At 43.5% G+C, this 20,170-nt stretch overlaps 1 protein-coding gene across 1 annotated transcript in view; it reads right to left on the reverse strand.

Moving 5' to 3' along the window:
• Positions 1-2,016: 2,016 nt before the first annotated feature.
• Positions 2,017-20,170, reverse strand: part of HABP4 (hyaluronan binding protein 4) — a 43,809-nt gene continuing 25,655 nt past the window's right edge. The window contains exons 6-8 of the mRNA XM_030799162.1: positions 8,816-8,987; positions 5,262-5,447; positions 2,017-3,530 (exon numbers count right to left, since the gene is read on the reverse strand). Coding sequence (XP_030655022.1) covers positions 3,474-3,530; positions 5,262-5,447; positions 8,816-8,987 — 415 coding nt within the window. The 3' untranslated portion in view covers positions 2,017-3,473. The remainder of the gene's footprint in view (positions 3,531-5,261; positions 5,448-8,815; positions 8,988-20,170) is intronic.

The following is a 20,170-nucleotide window of genomic DNA, read 5'->3' on the forward strand; positions in this document are numbered from 1 at the left end:
AAAACATGCAAGTTGTGGTCAGTTCGTTTAGAACTTGCCTCGGATACTTGAAACGTTTTCCTCACTGTTGCTCTGACGCAAGACCAGTGGCCAGTGTCCATGTGGGCCGCCAGTACAGTTGTGCAGGTTGTTCATCGCACAACTCCAGGGAGTGCCAGGCACACTGAAGTCAATGTGAGCAAAGTTCCTGGGGGGTGGGCAGCACACGTGTGCCCAGATAGGGCAGTCCCTCAGTCCCTTTGCAGGGTGGAGGCGCCCTCAGTCCCTTTGTGGGGTGGTGGTTCTTGAGGAGAAATGTCTTACCCTGCCTCAGTGTCTGAGAACATCTGTGTCTCTCAGAAGCCCCTTGTGGGGCTTATGTACAAGTTGATGCCACAAGACAGGCACTCCTTACCTTACAAATGGCTTTGAGCTCCCAAAGTTATGTAATTCAGCCCTCTGGGATTGGGCACAGTTTTGTAAAGAAACAGTGCTCAGGCTGGGCGTGGTGGCTCACGCCTGTAATCCCAGCACTTTGGGAGGCTGAGGCAGGTGGATCATGAGGTCAAGAGATCGAGACCATCCTGGCTAACACGGTGAAACCCTCTCTCTACTAAAAATACAAAAAAATTAGCAGGGCGTGGTGGTGGGCGCCTATAGTCCCAGCTACTCGAGAGGCTGAGGCAGGAGAATGGCGTGAACCCAGAAGACGGGGCTTGCGGTGAGCTGAGATCACGCCACACTGCACTGCAGTGAGACTTGACAAAAAAGAAAGAGGAGGGGAGGGGAGGAGAGGGCAGGGGAGGGGAGGAGAGGGCAGGGAGGGGAGGGGGAGGGAAGGGGAGGGAAGGGAAGGGAAGGGAGAAAGAAAAGGAAAGGAAGGAAAGGAAGGAAGGAAGAAAGAAAAGAAAGAAAAGAAAGAAAGAAAGAAGAAAGAAAGAAAAAGAAAGGAAAGAAAGAAAGAAGAAAGAGAAAGGAAAGAAAGAAAGAAAAAGAAAGAAAGAAAGAAAGAAAAGAAAGAAAGAAAGAAGGAAAGAAAGAAAAGAAAGAAAGAAAGAAGGAAAGGAGTGCTCATATGGCGGTGGTTCCCTGATTTTCCCCACAAAGGCCTGATTGGCCCAAGGCATAGCTGTGAGGGGTGTGAGAGCCTTTGCGTGCAGCAGCCCCAGAACCTCACCCTGAGCTGAATCTTCAGGAGCTGCCCTGGTGGCACAACTCAAGACACCCCTAAGGCCCAGCAGTCAACTCCTGGTTCAGACATGATCCAGTCCGGCCTGGGCTTGGCGATAACCAACTCAAACTTGCTTGACCTCCACTTTTCAGGAGACTTGGGGACAACCCTCATCAGCGTCTTTCATGGGGTTAATCTGCTTGAGTCTAAGTCGCCAGCCAGAAACTTGGTGCCCAGGGTGCGCTGCCCCAGGACATGTCCACACCCACGTCACAAGCACCTCTGAGGAGTCTGGCCGGGGCACTGTGGTCCAAAAGGTCCTGCCGCCTCCGCATCTGACTGTCCCTACGGAATGCTGGTGACACCCCCCTGCCCTTCGCTTCTGTCCTCCCTGGCTTCTCTGGAACACTTGAGGCTATGTACAACCTGACACAATCCAGAAAGGGCGCCAACAAAACGCCTACATCCAGGCACACGACCAAGTCAGCGACAGCTAGCCCTGGTAAGCAAACACAGCCCACTGCAGGTTCAGAACGTGCACCGGGTTCCCCAAAACTGTCTTCAACCACATGACTCAGCAGCTCTATGGGATAGGAACTGTCGATGTTTTTGCAACTGCAACATTGAACCAAGTGCTGTGGGCTTTTCAAGTATATTCACAACACTAAAGAAACTTTCTTCAAAGCTCTCTGGCTCATCTTCAAAGCCGCGGTTAGGCAAAATGACAGTGTGACAGCTTCAAAGCCACTGAGTCATGACAGAGCCCTGATGTTGTACCAGCTAGGTTCAGATTTCAGAAATCAGGGCGCTTGCATCCATTGCCTTTTCCAGGAAAGGGAAGAAAACACTCAGTTGATAAACCTTAGTACTCAGATAATAATTTAATAAGAGACCAAAAGTAGGCTACCACCCAAAGCAAACATCCTTAACTGACCCTGACGTGTACAGATTCAACTTTGATTATTCAACAAAATCACGACCGACTGCTGTGGCCTGGGAGTAACCAAAGGACTGTTTTCTCTACACAAAGTCAGGAGCGAATACCAACCTTTATTTGCACTTGGGTTCCAGTTCAAAGCCACCTTAGATAGTGTGGCAAAGTGGGAAAAAGCACAGATCCTGGGACCAAGGTTCAGATTCCATCTCAAGCGAGCATATGAACTGTGTGACAACAGGCAGACAGTACCTCTGTGTCTATGAGAAAGCGGGGAGAGCAACACCCCAGTTTCTAGCAGCTCTACAGCTGCCTGGACCTGCAGGCCCTCCTAGGCCCACTTCCTACCCAGCACAGTGTGTGTTCCTGGGCATGTGTGGCTCTGGGTCCAGCTCTGTTCAGGGTGGGACTCCAGGTGAATTACTGAACCTCTGAGGTGTACCCCCAACCCCAGACTTTCACCAAAAGCAATAAAGAGGAACTCTAGAACTGGGGCCAGGGCTAAGTGAGAAAAACTGCTTGTAAGTGCTTAATAAATACTAGTTATTTACAACTTTTGCCCAAGCCGAGGGCAGAAGCCTTTGTACACAGCTGCCAAACTCTGACTCTAGTTCTGAAGAAGGATGCGGTATTCGCTTTTGCCATGATCCCTTTCCATTTGATTGGCAGGTTAAATAACATGGTTTTTGAAGTCATATACTTAATATTCCTCCTAAAAACCACCCAAACACTAGATGTGTGTGTGCACACACACAGAAACCACGAGGTAGTTTAAATCACCATTAAAAATCAACACTTTCTCTGATTCTGTGTCACAGAGTGGTGGCCAGTGGCTACACAATAGCGATTTTTAAATGATTGGTTAAGTGAAAACCAGAACTCAAAATATTCCAGGAGAGTAGATAACACTTACAAGTAAACAGTAAGTGCAATTGTATTTTAATTTCTTGGTCTCTGAAAACTCAGCTGTGACTGCTTTCCATTAACAGTTCCAGCTCTATGTGTTTCCTCTAATGCTAAAGGCACAGCCTCCGGGAATCTACTGCTTCCTAAGAGTCTCCATGGAGTCTGTTTTACAACCTCCTTTCCCTCCATGCTTCCGCGGAGGAGTCTATACTATCTCTATGTACACATTTTAAACGTTATTCCTGTTCTTCATTTGAAATTCCTTCAGTAAAAACACAGTCACCATTCTTCTTGGGAAATGGCCTGCTCTCGAGCCTCTGGAGAAGCCCCTCTAACAGCCCAGCCCGAAAAAGTGCAACAAATTCACACGACACAGGAAAAGCAACATCTATTGTTCTTAGAGTCTGACTCTCTTGGCCCAGCCGGAAAAGTCTCTCCACAGGTGTGCAATGCAGCTCCGCGGTGCCGGGAAACAGGGCTCTTTCAAGACAGCGCAGGGAAGTCTTCCGGGTCATCGGGGTTGGGGGCGACATCTTGCATCTAAAGAAGCAAAGAAATACTTTGAAATCCACTGCTCCTTCATCCATTCCCAATATCCCAATGGGATAACAAGGGCCTGCACCAATGCTGAGGGGCCTGCATTAGAGGCAGGACCCACAGTGGGAAGGGGAGAGTCACAGGTCACTGCTAACCCAGGAAAGTACAGCTCCCCTCCCACACAGGCCTCCGGCCTCCTCGAAAAAGGAGCTGCCTCCCTTCCTACGTCCTGCAAGCTCTTACTGGGGGTGTTCTGCATGGGCACGTCCTTCACTGAGTAAATATAATGGTTACTGCGTGCCAGGCACTGGAGGGAGGACGAGGAGCACAGACAGTGCCTATCCTAGGGGAGCTCATGGTGCTGGAGAAACTGACCATCGAGTCAGGAGCTTCACTAACACGTCCTGGGACGGAGGGGCCACAGGAGAGCCATCCAGTGCAACTTGGTGGCAAAGTGGACACGAAGGTCAGGTAAGGTTTTGTGGGAAGAGAAGGTTCTCCCTGGGATGAACCTCAACAGATGAGCAAAGGGAACAAGGACTTGGATTGGGAAACAGTGTGACCTGATGGGGGCGGGGTCAGGCCCTAAGGGCAGTTCTGAGGTGGGGGCGTGCACAGGTTGTGAAGGTGGGGACAGATGCCAGTGAAGAGGTGGGTGGCGCTGGATCTCACAGCGGTTTCCCAACACACGCCCTGGAGTGCTGCAGGGGCTAGAGCTCTGCTATAGGAAAGGAGTGAGGATGTGTTTCCTATCTCAGAATAGACCTATTTCCATTCTGGCCCCAAATATACCTCTACTCCCCTCCCCCTGCAAAAACTGTGTTTTTGCTCCTGCTTAAGCAAAAACAAACCATAGACACTGCTTCCAGGGGCTGCTCCCTAGAGCGAGGGAACCGGGCAGCAAGAGGAGCATTGCCAAGACCAGCCACAGAGAAGGGGTCTGTGCCATGGGGCCTCAGGGCTGATTTCCAATGAATAAGTGTCCATACCACATTAGGAAGCACCTACTACATGCCAGGCACTGCGTGGCACTGCGTAAACCGATAATGAGCAAAAGCAGCCACTGACTGATAGCCACACCAGTGGGAATACAGTCGCACACGGAGATCAGGCTTCAATGAAAAGAAACTCCTTTGCTCCGAAACCTTGACCGGTCTAGATGTGATCAAAGAAACCTGTGAGGAAGTGAGGTTGGAAGGATGAACGGAGGCCAGCGGGCAGAGGCCAGGGGTAAGGAGCGTGCTGTGTTGAGAGCTAGAAGCAGGCAGCCTTGGCTGAGGATGGTGTGAGGCAGGTGAGCCGGGGAGGGGTGGAGGAAGGTCCCCTCACAAAGGGCTTGAGATCTTAGGAAAGATTCTGTCCACTCTGACAGCATCACCTGAGCCCAAGGCATACAATCAGGCCACAGTAAGCAAAACGTCAGGTGCTCCAGTTCAATCCCAAGCCTGGGGATCTCGTCTAATGCGGATGAGAGTGAGTTTCTCTCCCATCCTGGGAGTGCCTTCACAGCAGACCCTGGAAGCCAGGGCTACAGAATGGTCTCTAGGCGAGACGTCCATGATGCTACAACACCGTCCAAATGCCCCAACATCAGTCCCACACTAGCTACAGAAAGAAGTGACTGCAGAAACTGATGACCCTCTGAAATTAGACCATCCTGGTTCTGGGCCCAGGGCACTGTCCTTATTTACTTCTTTCACCAAACCATCCGGGATTTATAATACAGACACCTACCACCACTTCTGCTCTGGGTCGATAGTTCTCTGCCCTCCTGATCCTTCCCCGGCCTCCCCGGGTGCCTCCTCTGGCTCCACGCCCAGGACGAGGGAGGTTACCAAAATTAATCTCCAGCTGGGATGTGATGTCATTGGCGGGTTTCCGGAAAACATGGGAATCGTCCTCATAGTCATCTTTTACCATCTGAAACACAGTTACAGCATCAAACACGCACAAGTCCACAGCCATCCCCACACTCATCTGGCTTAGTGGCTGCAATGTGCTGCACAGGAGCTAAAACACCATCAGGGGCTAGTCAGAGCCACTCTCTGGATGTGTCTCTGGCCCTGGGCTGCAGAGCTGGACAAAGGAAAACAGCACTGCTGTTCCAATTCTAAGACAGTGAGTTCTGTATGTTTTGCAGTCCCACATTCTTGCAATTATAATCTTAATCCAAACATCTTTGAACTTATTATGATTTCAAGTGGGACCAAATTTCTATCAGCTGAGCAGGTTAAGATGTAAGATTTGGCATGACTAATAATAGCAAACAATATACATGTTTTATATCTAAGTGTATTTTGCTGAGATAAAAAAGTTTTCATTTTTGCTTATTTTCTGTCTTATCTGTTCACAAATGCTTTGATAAATAAGGAAATATCCCCTTCCCAGAAGAGAACTTAACAGAGAAATTCCTTTCAGCATGGGTGCTGACTATAATACCATGTGCTAAAAATCAGATGATTTATAATAAACAATTCTGACTCAAAATATAGAGAAATTTTATAAAAACAGAGTATGGTTACCTGAGTGTTCTACCAACACTGCACAAAGAAGTCAAGCTGTTTTTTAAGAACTGCTTTCGTTAAAATTCTATCTCTTGTGACAACTATATTAATTAATTAAATCTGATCCAAATTTGATTTGGCTTCAACTCATAATAACGGATCACACACACACAAAACCCCACTTTAAGTAAAGTAAAAACCTACAGAAAGGAAAATATGTCAGTGATCTCAGATGAGAATCTCCAAAGTGCTACAACATTAAACATTCCTACAACCAGGAAATGGAACAAAGCTTCCATGAGCACATCAACACCTTTAGGCCATATGCTCATGACAGCCTTCATGTTTAACATTTGTGTCCCCTTTGAGGTCTCAGGTTAAAAGAAAGCAGAGGCTTTAGGTAGTTGGATGCTTAATGCTAAAAGGGTGAAGAAAAACAGTCCAGGAGCACTGGCACTCTGTAAAAAGAAACACACAAAAATAGTAACAGGCAAAATACTCAACCCTTGCCTTGTTTGCCACTCAGCAGGGAAGCGCTGGTAAGGTCTCCCTGGGGGCCCTGCTTTGAGTCACCTCCCACTGCAGGAAGGGGCAGGAAGGGCCTCGGGACAGTGGAGCAGGGACTGGACACACAGTCTAAGGCTTGGGCTCCGCTTGCAGCTCCAGCTGGCCCTGGCCCAAGTGCTTTCACTGCCCAGTGCCTCACACGGGGTTGTTACTAGGTCTCAACTTTGCTAGGTATTCTAGTGCTTCTGCCTCTTCAGGTGTCCAGAACAAAGTAAACTGATGAACCCAAGATCTGGCTTGTGTTGCTTTAAGAACAATTCCTAGCTAAAATCTTCAATCCTCCAAGATTAACAAGGACCAAGATGTGTGCTTCACTGAGACCAGGCTCGATGACTCAGCTAACCCACTTGCTTCAAATATCCCGGGAGACCTCTGGAGCCTGGGAGGACAAATCTGGTGTGGATTAAGAAAGAGCAGCTTCTATTTTTACCTAACACGTCAGCTGCACATTTCAATCCTGACAGCACATTTGTTTTAGAGAAATTTTTATTTACAATGCCTAGAACAAAAAAGAACAAAGGAAGTGGACAGGTAGAGAACCAACCCAGCTAGCTAATGGAGTTAGAAAACACCTCCCAGAGATTGCCAGGGAAATAAAGCTCTGGCCGCCTATGTCTACAAAAAGCCATTTCTTGTGGAACAGCTCAAAACTCAGTAAGGCCTCCTACAGCTTGGACTGACCAAAACAAGAGGGTGGGAGAGAATCCTGTATCTTTTTTTGTGTGTGTTTTTTGAGACGAAGTCTCACTCGTTGCCCAGGCTGTAGTGCAATGGCGTGATCTCAGCTCGCTGCAACCACTGCCTCCCGGATTCAAGCGATTCTCCTGCCTCAGCCTCCCCAGTAGCTGGGATTACAGGCGCCTGCCACCACGCCCGGCTAGTTTTTGTATTTTTAGTAGAGACAGGGTTTCACTATGTTGGCTAGGCTGGTCTCGAACTCCTGACCTCAGGTGATCCGCCTGCCTTGGCCTCCCAAGAACCCTGTATCTTAAATGACCCTTAATCAAAGTACTCACTCAGAAAATGAAACTAACCAAAGTGTAAATGACAACTCTACAATAGTATAATATTCCTGAGATTCCAAATGAAAATCAATGACTAATACCCCACAGAGAGGAAGAACCTGCTCACTCCCACCTCGACACAGCGACTGGTATCAAGCTGTAACGGAATGATACAGATTCTAAATCCCATAATGAGAATGCTTCAGTGGACCTAGCCTTAAGTTCAGTAACTTAAGTCGGGGACTCGATGACCCCGTGGCATCCCTATCAACATATGCTGCTAGATGTTTCCCCGAAACCTCTCCCTGCAAAACTGAAGCTTCTGAGAAGAGGTGGACGTTAAGCCGTGTGCAATAAGGCCTCACAACACGGAGGAGCTCCCTGAGCAACCCCCGCAGCACGCTGGCTGCTGAACCAACATGGGAAAGATGTCAGAAGCGCACGGAACCTCAACCACAGTTTAAAAAGTCATCAACTACTTGGCCGGGCGCAGTGGCTCATGCCTGTAATCCCAGCACTTTGGGAGGCCGAGGCTGGTGGATCACCTGAGGTCGGGAGTTCAAGACCAGCCTGACCAACATGGAGAAACCCCGTCTCTACTAAAAATACAAAATTAGCCAGGGTGGTGGCGCATGCCTATAATCCCAGCTACTCAGGAGGCTGAGGCAGGAGAATCGCTTGAACCCAGAAGGCGGATGTTGCGGTGAGCCAAGATCGCGCCACTGCACTCCAGCCTGGGCAATAAGAGCGAAACTCCGTCTCAAAAAAAAAAAAAAAAAAAAAAAAGCCATCAACTACTCATAGTGAAATGCCCTTATCAAGAATCAGAGTTGAAAGTAAACTACTCAGAGAATATAGAGTGTAGTTCTCCTTTGAATAACTTTGAATTGTAGAAGACACAATCTGTAACTCTCCCTTGAGAAAAATGAAATACAGTTAACACACAGTATGGGTACAGTCCCTGCATAGTCCCAGGGTGAGCAGAAGATGCACTGTCACTCTAACTGCTCTGTGCTTCTGTCAATACCTCGTTTCAATTCCTTTCCTTAATGACCAATAAAGATACAGTTAAATTAGGCATGCATCATCTCTGATTAGAAACAAGAGCGCCAACTACTAATGTTCCATTTTCAAGACAGAAGTGGAAAGGTCCATTTCACTTCCAGTAAGGTAAAAGTAAAGATTACCTCTACATACGAAATGCAATGCTTACATCATCTCTGTATTTTGACTTGTGAATCACCACGGCTTTGGAAGGAACAGTGGATTCTGGTTTCCGGATGTTAAACTCAGGCTTTGGTCTGGTCTGTTCTTGAAGATTTTTCCACTCATCTAAAGTCATCTCTTGAACTTGGGTTTCTTCTTCTACCTCCAACTCAGGAACTCTATAAAGAGATGTATACAGAATACTTTTTGATGGTACTAAAATGTCTACTTTATTAAAGAAAAAGTTATAAGCATTAATTCAACATATTTTTGTGGTACTGCATTTCAAATGCAAATAAGGTAAGGAAATCTTTGACTCACAAGCTTCCATATTTCATTTTCAACATTTTATGTCATCACTGCCAACAGAAGATAGTTCCTATCTGTTCAAAGCAATCTTTGAAAAATGAGAACATCACCATCCTGATGACATTAACATCACACTTCACCACTGGCACTCCCTTCCAGATAGCATGACAGACAAAACGAGGTAATTATGGAAAATGGGTTGAAATAAAATACAGGACACCATAAACAGAAGTTTTAAAGCAGTGGCTCATAAATGCATACTTTTGTAAATACCCTCTTTAAATTAACGAGTTTTAAAAAGAAAACAAAAGACAGACATGTGGATCAAGAGAAAAGAATTCAGAGTCCAGAAATAAACCCTCACATTTATGGTCAATTGATTTTTTTTTTCCAACCATGGTGCCAAAGACAATTCAATGGAGAATGAAAAGTATTTTCAACAAATGGTGCTGGGACAACTGATATCCACACACACCAAAAGAAAGAATGAAGTTAGACCTACCTCACACCATAAATACAAGAGCTAAAATATAAAACTCTTAGCAGAAAACCTAGGCAGAAACCTTCTTAACCCTGGATTGGGCAATGGTTTCTTCCACATAACACCAAAAAAACAAGCAACAAAAGTACATACATTGAACGTCATCGGACACTTTTATACTACAAAGGACATCATCAAGAAAGTAAAAAGTCCACAAAATGGGATAAAATATTTACAAATAATATATCTCATAAGGGACTTTTATCTAGAATACATAAAGAATTCTTTATGAACAACCAAGCATGGTGGCTCATGCCGATAGTCCTAGCTACTCAGGGGGCTGAGGTGGGAGGATCGCTTGAGGCCAGGCATCCGAGGCTGCAGTGAGCTATGATCACACATGTGAATGGCCACTGTGTTCCAGCTTGGGCAACAGAGTGAGACACTGTCTCTTTAAAAAAAAAAAAAATGCTTTATGAATTCTAGACACAAGTCTTCTTCAGTTGAGACAAATGACCACCCTCCCCCCAAAAAAGGCAAGGATCTGAGTAAACATTTTTCCAGAGAAGATATACAAATAGGCAGTAAGATGTTGCACATCATTAGCTGTTAGAGAAAGACAAGTCAAAACCACAGAGCTGCACCAGTCCACACCCAGTGGGATGGTTAGAATCAAAAAGACATTTGACAAGTGCTGGGGAGGATGTGGAGAAACTGGAACCCACATATACCGCCAGTGGGAATGTGAAATGGTGTAGCCACTTTGGAAAGCAGTCTGGCGGTTCCTCAAAAATCTAAGCTGAGTTAGTCTCTGACCCAGAAATTTCACTCCTGGGTTTATACCCAAGAGAAATGAAAACATACATCCACATGAAAACTTAAACCCAAGTGTTCACTGCAGCGCTATTCATAATAGCCAAAAAGTGGACACAACCTAAATGTCTATTAACTAATGAGTGGATAAACCAAATCTGGCACATTTTTTGGAATATTATCTGGCAATAAAAAGAAACAGTATTAATACACATTACGACATGAACAAACCTTGAAAAAATGATGCAAGTGAAATAAACCAGGCAGAAAAGCCTTCTGTGTATGATTCCATTTACATGAAATATTCAGAGGAGCCATTTTCACACAGACAGGAAGCAGATCAGTGGTGGCCAGGGCTGCAGGGAGGGAGGATAGGGAGTGACTGCTGAATGGGCATGAGGTTTCCTTTTGGGATGATAACAACGTTCTGGAGCTAGATCATGGTGATGGTTGCATAACACTCTGAATGTACTAAATGCCACTGACTTGTACACTTTAAAAGGACTAAAACTGCAGATTTGAAAAATCATCGCAAAAATACACACACAAAAAAGAAAAAAGAAATGAAGACTGGCACATGCTACAACATGAATGAAGCTGAAAACTTGATGCTAATAATTAAAATAAGCCAGGCACAAAAGGAACATTGAACGATTCCACTTAGATGAGGCACCTAGAATAGGCAAATTCATAAGCATGAGTAAAATAGAGGTTACTACATGCTGGGGGGAAATGGGGAGTTAGTGTTAAATGGATATAGAGTTTCTGTTTGTGATGAAAAAGTTCTACAAGGCCGGGCACGGTGGCTCAAGCCTAAAATCCTAGCACTTTGGGAGGCTGAGGCAGGCGGATCATGAGGTCAGGAGTTGGAGACCAGCCTGGCCAATATGGTGAAACCCCGTCTCTACTAAAAAAATATCAAAAAAATTAGCCGGGTGTGGTGGCACGTGCCTGTAGTCCCAGCTACTCAGGAGGCTGAGGCAGGAGAATCACTTGAACCCGGGAGGCGGAGGTTGCAGTGAGCCAAGATCACACCACTGCACTCCAGCCTGGACAACAGAGTGAGATTCCATCTCAAAAAAAAAAAAAAAAAAAAAAGTTCTAGAGATGGATGGTGGTGATGGTTACACACAATGTGAATGTTACTGATGCCACTAAATTGTATATATTAAAATGGTAAAAATGGCAATTTTTATGTTATTTTTACTGCAATTTAAATAAATTAATAATGTAACATACCCCAAACCATCCATCCATGCATTCAGTCATTTATTCATTTATTTGTCTGATACAGGCTGGGTTTCACTCTGTTGGCCAGGCTGGAGTACAGTGGCATGATGATGACTCACCATACCTTCAACCTCCTGAGCCCAAGGATCCTCCCACCTCAGCTTCCTGAGAGTAGCTGGGACTACAGGCATGAGCCATCAGGCCCAGCTAATTTTTACAACAATTTTGTAGAGACGGGGTCTCGCCATGTAGCCCATGCTGGTCTTGAACTCCTGGCCTCAAGCTATTCTCCTGCCTCTGCCTCCCAAAGTGTTGGGATTACAGGTCTGAACCACCACACCTGGCCCATATACTTAGAGATTTGAGTGCTATAGTACGACAATTATATCTCAAAGGTGTTTAAAGGGAAAAAACAGGCCAGGCGCGGTGGCTCACGCCTGTAATCCCAGCACTTTGGGAGGCCGAGGCAGGTGGATCACGAGGTCAGGTGTTCAAGACCAGCCTGACCAACATGGTGAAACCCCGTCTCTACTAAAAATACAAAAATTAGCTGGGTGTGGTGGCACACGCCTGTAATCCCTGTAATCCCAGCTACTAAGGAGGCTGAGGCAGGAGAATTGCGTGAACCCAGGAGGCGGAGGTTGCAGTGAGCCAAGATGGCACCACTGCACTCCAGCCTGGGCAACAGAACGAGACTCTGTCTCCAAAAAAAAAAGTAGGTGGGGAGTGAGGAGAGAATCAAATCTGTATCTTCACTGAAGAGCTGATGTAATTTAAGGTTCTATTATAGAAATACACAGATCAATGTTATAAAAAATATAAGCAAAATCAGTAGAGAAACCTAACCACAGAGTATCCAAAATAGACAAATTTGCAGTGATTCTACAATACCAAGCTGATGGTAGAAAAAACATCAAAGCAAAGGTAACATGAAGGAATATGAAGGAACTTTCTGGCGTGATTGGTAATGTTCTGTATATTGACAGGAGTTTGGATTCCACAAGTACATGCATTTGTCAAAACAGTGAATGTACACTTAAGATTTATACATTTCACAGTATATACATTTTATATCAGAAGAAAAAACTGTAAACAAATATTAATTCTATTTAGTGATATGCATGTTGAACTATTTAGGGGGAAGTGTATAGATGTCTACAATTTATTATGAAGTGTGTCAAAAAACATGGATTAATGATGAATACTTATGTAAAATGAATATATAAGATATAAATGGTAGCATTTAGGTAGTGGTAAGTATAGATGTTAGCTATAAAATTCTTTAAACTTTGCTGGGTTTTGAAATTTTCACAATAAAATGCTGGAAAAGTACCAATATCAAAATATAGGCCGGGTGGGGTGGCTCACGCCTGTAATCTCAGCACTTTGGGAGGCCGAGGCGGGCGGATCACGAGGTCAGGAGATCGAGACCATCCTGGCTAACACGGTGAAACCCCGTCTCTACTAAAAATACAAAAAATTAGCTGGGCGAGGTGGCGGGCACCTGTAGTCCCAGCTACTCGGGAGGCTGAGGCAGGAGAATGGTGTGAACCCCCGGGGGGCGGAGCCTGCAGTGAGCCGAGATCCTGCCACTGCACTCCGGCCTGGGCGACAGCGAGACTCCGTCTCAAAAAAAAAAAAAAAAACAAAATATAGATCTCAAATATATACTGGCAAAAATATTAAAAGATACTAAGACACTGGAACAGCAAATTAATGGAAACAACCCAAACCTATCTAGAAAAGAACTTGGTGAAAAAACTATAGTATAGCAGCTAAAAAAGGAATGAGGACTATCTGTATATACTGCTATGGAGCACCTTCCAGAGTGAATGAGAAAAAAGCAAGGAGGGGTGTACAGTACCTTGGAGAGCCACACAAATATATATGCATAGCATAGATGGAGATAGATAGTTGTTTTGTTTTGAGACAGGGTCTCACTCTGTCACCCAGGCTGGAGTGCGGTGGCATGATCTCTGCTCACTGCAACCTCCACCTCCTGGGCTCAAGGGATCCTCTCACTTCAGCCTCCAGAGTAGCTGGGACTACAGACATGCAGCACCATACCCGGCTAATTTTTGTATTTTTTGTAGAGACGGAGTAGGGGAGGGTCTCACTTGTTGCCTAGGCTGGTCTCAAACTCTTAGGCTCAAGCAATCCACCCACCTTGGCCTCCCACAGTGCTGGGATTACAGGCATGAGCCACCGCACCCAGCCAGCATTTTTTTTTAAATTAGAATATAAGCCAGGAAAAGAACAGGGATAAAAGCTATTTGAAAATACCATGTTTTGGCTGGGCACGGTGGCTCATGTCTGTAAACCCAGCACTTTGGGAGGCCGAGGCCAGCTGATCACCTGAGGTCAGGAGTTCGACACAGGCCTGGCCAACATGGTAAAATCCCGTCTCTCCTAAAAATACAAAAATTAGCTGGGCATGGTGGCAGGCACCTGTAATCCCAGCTACTTGGGAGGCCGAGGCAGGAGAATTGCTTGAACCCGGGAGGCGGAGGTTGCAGTGAACTAAGATTGCATCACTGCACTCCAGCCTGGGCAAGAGTGAAACTCCATCTCAAGAAGAAAAAAAAAATCATGTTTTTCAGACTGAACTTTGGAAACATGTAAATATTTTACATAATTATAAAACAGATTTAAATTAAAATTCAATCTCTAAAATTTGAAAGTAAAATGAATCAAAGTAACCTAAATGTTTATGAAACTGGTGATATAACCATCAAGAGAAACTATTTCAAATGATTTTGAAATACAAATTTGATTACTCATCTCCCTCCTCGACATAACTTTTCAGTAACTGTGTTACTGAAGGTAGTGTTGGTAATGCTGTGACTGTTTTATGTGCAACAAATGATTAAAAGCACAATGTTACTCAGAACTAGAATTTTCAATATGTAAGAAAAGGAGAAACAAGCAGTCTAGGTAAAAATCCCGTATCGTAACTTCGAATTGGAAATATTGAATGAACTCATATTTTATCTTATAATGTGTGTGTGGGTGTATTTCCCGTCTCTGTCCACCCAAATGCCCTGGAAACAATCAAGTCCCTGGTGGCAGTGGTTCTTTATCAAAGCAGCTTTACTAAAGAATACAGATGGGAAATAACACGCAAAAAATGTTCAACATTATTAGTCATTAGGGAAATGCAAATTAAAACCACAATGAAGCTAGACACGGTGGCCCACATCTGTAATTTCAGCACTCCAGGAGGCCGAGGCGGCACCTGAGGCCAAGAGTTGGAGACCAGCCTGGGTACGGAAGTGAGACTCCATCTCTACAAAAAAAGTAAAAAATTAGCTGGGCATCAGGAGGCTGAGGTGGGACGATCATTTGAGACCAGGAGTTAGAAGTTACAGTGAGCTATGATCACACCACTGTACTCTAGCCTGGGTGACAGAGCAAGATCTTGTCCCTAAAAAAAGAAAAAAACGACAACAAAAACCCATAATGAGATATGTACCTATTAAAATGACTGAAAGTTGTGAAAACTGATCATAGCAAGTTCTGGCAAGGATGTAGGAGAAGTAAACTCTCACTGTTGGTGAGAAAATAACAATGGCACAACCCTTTTGGAAAAGAGTTCAGCAGCTTCTTACAAAGTGAAATATATGCATACCATTTGGTCCAACCATTCCACTCCTAGGTATTTACCCAGGAGAAACGAAAGTGTATATCCATATAAACACTTGTATATTAAAATGTTCAGGCCAGGCACAGTGGCTCATGCCTGTAATCGCAGCACTTTGGGAGGCCGAGGAGGGCGAATCACAAGGTTAGGAGTTCGAGACCAGCCTGGCCAACATGGTGAAACCCCGTCTCTACTAAAAATACAAAAATTAGCTGGGTGTAGTGGCGGGTGCCTGTAATCCCAGCTACTCAGGAGGCTGAGGCAGGAGAATTGCTGGAACCTGGGAGGCAGAGGTTGCAGCGAGCCGAGATTGCATCACTGCATGCCAGACTGGGTGACAGAGTGAGACTCTGTCTCAAAGAAAAAAAAATGTTCATAGCAGCTTTAGAGCAAAAACTGGAAACCATTCAGTGATCACCACCAGGTAAACAGATAAATGGTGGACCACCTGTATAACAGACTACTACTCTGCAATGAAAAGGAATGAACGGATACAAATCACACAGTAAGTATGCTCGGAGAAAGAACACAGACCAAAGAAGAATACAAGCTGCATGATTCCATTCATATAAAATTAGAGCAACTGCAACTAATCTGTAGTGACAGAAAGTAGATCACTGGCTGCCGGGGGGAAATGGGGCAAGAGAGAAGGCCTACAAACGAACACTAGGAAACTTTGTGGGGCGATAGCTATGCTCATGATTTTGCTCATGGTGACAGTTTCACAAGTGTACAAATATATCAATGCTTGTAAAACTGTACGTGCTAAATAAGTGCCATTTATTGGATGTGAATTATATCCCAAAGCTGTTTTAAAAACAGACATGAGACTAACCAATTGACATGTATATTTCAATATTATTTCAAACAAATAAATTATCTTTTTAAAAAGTTTTGAGACAATCAGGGAAACTGAAGAAGTGTCTTGGTATTAATGATATCAAGGATATTAAAAAAGTTATAATGGAGTAATGGTATTCCAGTTATGTTATTAAAAAACAGTAGCAGGTATAACACTGTGAAACATTTATGAGTGGCATATGATACCCTGGGGGAGGCAGAAGTTGGCAGAAATATGCATGAAACAGGAATGGCCGTGATTTGGTAAGTTTTAAGCTGAACAACTTACTTACAAGTTCTTTATACTACTTTATAATTTTCCATAATATAAAATTTTAATACACAGCTACAAATAAAGAAATATTAAGGAATCATAAATCTTCTTTAGCCTACTTGTGACAGAATTTTAAAAGTCAACAGAACTGAATGCTATAAATTTGGTAATTCTTTCATACTTAAGACGACCTAATACAAGTTTATAAATTCCAGAAAATTCAATTCTAGAAAGAATAGATTTTACATTAAGGCCACAGAGGTACTTGTTATTAACAGAGTTTGTTTGTTTGCTTGTTTGCTTAAAGGACATCATATCTAAACAAAGAACTAGATCACAAAAGGATGAGGTATATATGAAATGCAAGCTTGAAACTGTGTATAGACACATAAAGTAAAGCATATAGTGTAATTCAGATTAGTTACAAGTTACAGCCTCCTTCAGCAGTATCAGCCTGAAGCTGTTGACTGGAATGCACCTCATTCAAGAATAGAGGCACGGATGCCCCATATCCCTCCCTGCTTATCAGCTGCAGTTTCAACAAGCCACGTTGAAAGCAGCATAGTATCACCAAGGACAGACTCCTTAACCTTATTCCCTACCCACTAAAAGTTATTAGCAAACACACACTATGACAATCCTGTGACGCATAACCCATTTCCCATTTGATTGGTTCTGAGTACAGTTTTACCGGCAGTTTTAGCAATGACTAAATATTCAACAGGAAGAGATGTATCCTTTGATTCTAGGAAGGACTCATGCAAGTATATTTCTAACAACTGAGAGCCTCATAACTGCTATTGCTTTAACACCCCCATTTTTGAGTAATTCAAAGACCTTCACAATCCTTGGTTTATTATAAAAAACTTTTGGGAGGGAATTTTCCAGCAAAGTGACTTATGGATATAAGGTGGTCCAATCTATGGTAATGTGAATAATGCTATATACAAATTTGATAGTTATATATTTGTTTCTAAACATGCGAAATTATAGAAATCATACTGCTTTAACCACAGTTCCCTTTAATTAGAAATGAATGAGACTAGCTAACACTGTATGCTTACCATGTGCCAGATGCTATTCAAAATGCTTTATATTATTTTGTGATATCAATAGTTAGATATAATTAATATCCCATTTTACAGATAAGAATATTGAGGCAGAGAGAGGTCACATAGCGAGCAAATAAATAGAACAGGCAAGTTCCAATCCTGCCATTGTGTTTCCAAAGCCCACACTCAACCTCTGTGCTCCACTGAGATTCAGGGAATAAGGGGGCAGAGAAATATACCTAGAAGGAAAACAGTCATGTTATGCGCAGAGGAAAGATACAAAACATCAATTCAAATGTCCACATTTCCATTCAGGCAATACCTTTTCACCTGAATATATGAAAGAGTGCAGTGAATCAAAGAAAGTAGGTTCCAGAAATAAAGCTTTACTAATCAGATATTTAACTGGGACAAGTGAATTTAACCTAAAACGTAAGAAAATCGTCATTGTTTAAGCAAATACACTAGGAAACCGATTACAATAAAAATAATTTATTGCAGATAGTTTGTATTACTGCTTCCTCACAGTTTCTTTTAATAAAGTATTTTTCAGGAAGGATGAGAGTTGATGCTCCATATTCCTGAGTAGGGAAATGCTCAGAGATCCCGGCAGCTCTTACCTTCCAGGGCCAACATCTTTTCCCCTCTCCTGAGTTACCAGCAGGTGTTCTGAACAGCACTTTTTGCTATTCCTACCACTCACTAGAGGAGCATGAATGCCTATGCATCTGCTTGGTTCAAATTCCTGCTCTGCACATGAGCCAGGTGACCTTAGGCAGGTATTGAACCTCTGTCTCAGTGTGAGAATAACAGTAGCTCCTCCTTCATGGAGTGGCAAAGAACTGAATGCATTAAGACATGGTAGCATTTACAGCAGTTCTTGGCACACAGCAAATGCTCTAAAAATGTTATTCTTTTTCTTTTTCTTTTTTTTTTTGTTGAGATGGAGTCTTGCTCTGTTGCCCAGGCTGGAGTGCAGTGGCATGATCTCGGCTCACGGCAAGCTCCACCTCCTGGGTTCACGCCATTCTCCTGCCTTAGCCTCCTGAATAGCTGGGACTACAGGTGCCCGCTACCACGCCCAGCTAATTTTTTGTATTTTCAGTAAAGACTGGGTTTCACCGTGTTAGCCAGGATGGTCTCAATCTCCTGACCTTGTGATCCGCCTGCCTCAGCCTCCCAAAGTGCTGGGATTACAGGTATGAGCCACCGCGCCTGGCCAATGTTAGAGTTATTCTTAAAACAAAATACAAGGAGTCGTCACAGGTATCGTCGGACACTAGAACACCATGCAACAAGGAACGGTTAGTACTTCTTTAATGAAAGGAAGAAGATGGAAGGATGGAAGGGCACTGCACATATAATTATCAGTAAAATATGTCCTATTTGAGAAAAATGGAAGTGCCCTTTGGGTTGTGTGTTTGAACATAAGTAAGAGTACATTAGATTCATCTCTAAAGACATTCTAGAACTGAGAGGTACACTGAATGTACATTCAGGCTAAATGCCAGAAGCCAGAGTGCAAAATCAACACTCAAACAGGGCTGAGACCAGAGAGCATCGCTATCACTCAATGTATTTTTTGGATACCAGCCCAACTTTTAGAGTATCAAAAAATTATAATTGTATTATTAGAAATTTTAGTAATAATGTTAAAATTTGACAAGGCAGTGCAGAAAAAAGAATCTCTCAGCACAGTCACTCAATACCTGCATTGCACTTGCAATTCCAAATAGATGCTCACTTTCCCCCCAGGTCAGCAGAAAAGAGAAAGAAAGATTTTCCAGCTAGCTCTCCTGGGATATTGCAGACAGACAGTCAACAAGCTTTATTTTCTTTCCCAGTGACTAAATATTTTTGTCTAATATTATGAATGCTAGAGTATCTCAATCAATTCTATAGATTAGAACAATACTATAATTTACTCTCTATTATTCTGCCTTATATTACCTGAATTTGTATAAATGTTTATTGGCTCAAAAATGATATAATGTTCTCCTGAAGGTATCCAGTTAACTTTCTTAACATTCATATAAACTGTTAATCTAGTTCCTTAGTTAGCTCACTGTCTAAATATTCATAAACTGTTAATCCTACTTATTTAATGAAACACATTTCTTGTTTTGAATAATACATTGAAATTGTTTTGAATACAGATTTCACAATCATCAATCACTGTGGCCTTTCACTCTTGAAGTAAGTAACAATAAGAGCAGATATTGATAAAGCACTAGCTACATGCCAGGCACCACTTTAGGACACGGACACGAATGCACACACACACACAAAATCTTTACAAGAACCCTATAATGTAGGGACGTTGTTATTCCCATTTTACAGATGAAGAAAACTGAGCCACTGAAAAAGAAATTAAATAACTTGCCCAACTAGTAAGTGGCAGAGCTGGGATTTCAACTCATCACACTGGTTCAATGTCTGTGCTCTTAACTACTAGACACCCTGCCTTTTGGCAGCTGAAGGATGAGTAAGAGATAGATAGGCGAAGAGTAAAGGGGGTTTGGGAAAACAAAGAAACAACACTTGTGAAAGCTGTATGGCAAGTGTGAGGGCAGGGGTGGGATAAAAGTACGTTTGAGAACATGAAATAAAGGCCTCATGGTGAACCCAGAGAAGGCACAGGAATGTCTGAACTTGAGGGTTTTGCAGGGGCCAGACCACACAGGACTCTGCAGGTCAGAACAGGGGACAGAAAAAGGACAGGA

Source organism: Nomascus leucogenys, chromosome 1a (genome assembly GCF_006542625.1).
Source record: "Nomascus leucogenys isolate Asia chromosome 1a, Asia_NLE_v1, whole genome shotgun sequence".
Classification (NCBI taxonomy): domain Eukaryota; kingdom Metazoa; phylum Chordata; class Mammalia; order Primates; family Hylobatidae; genus Nomascus; species Nomascus leucogenys.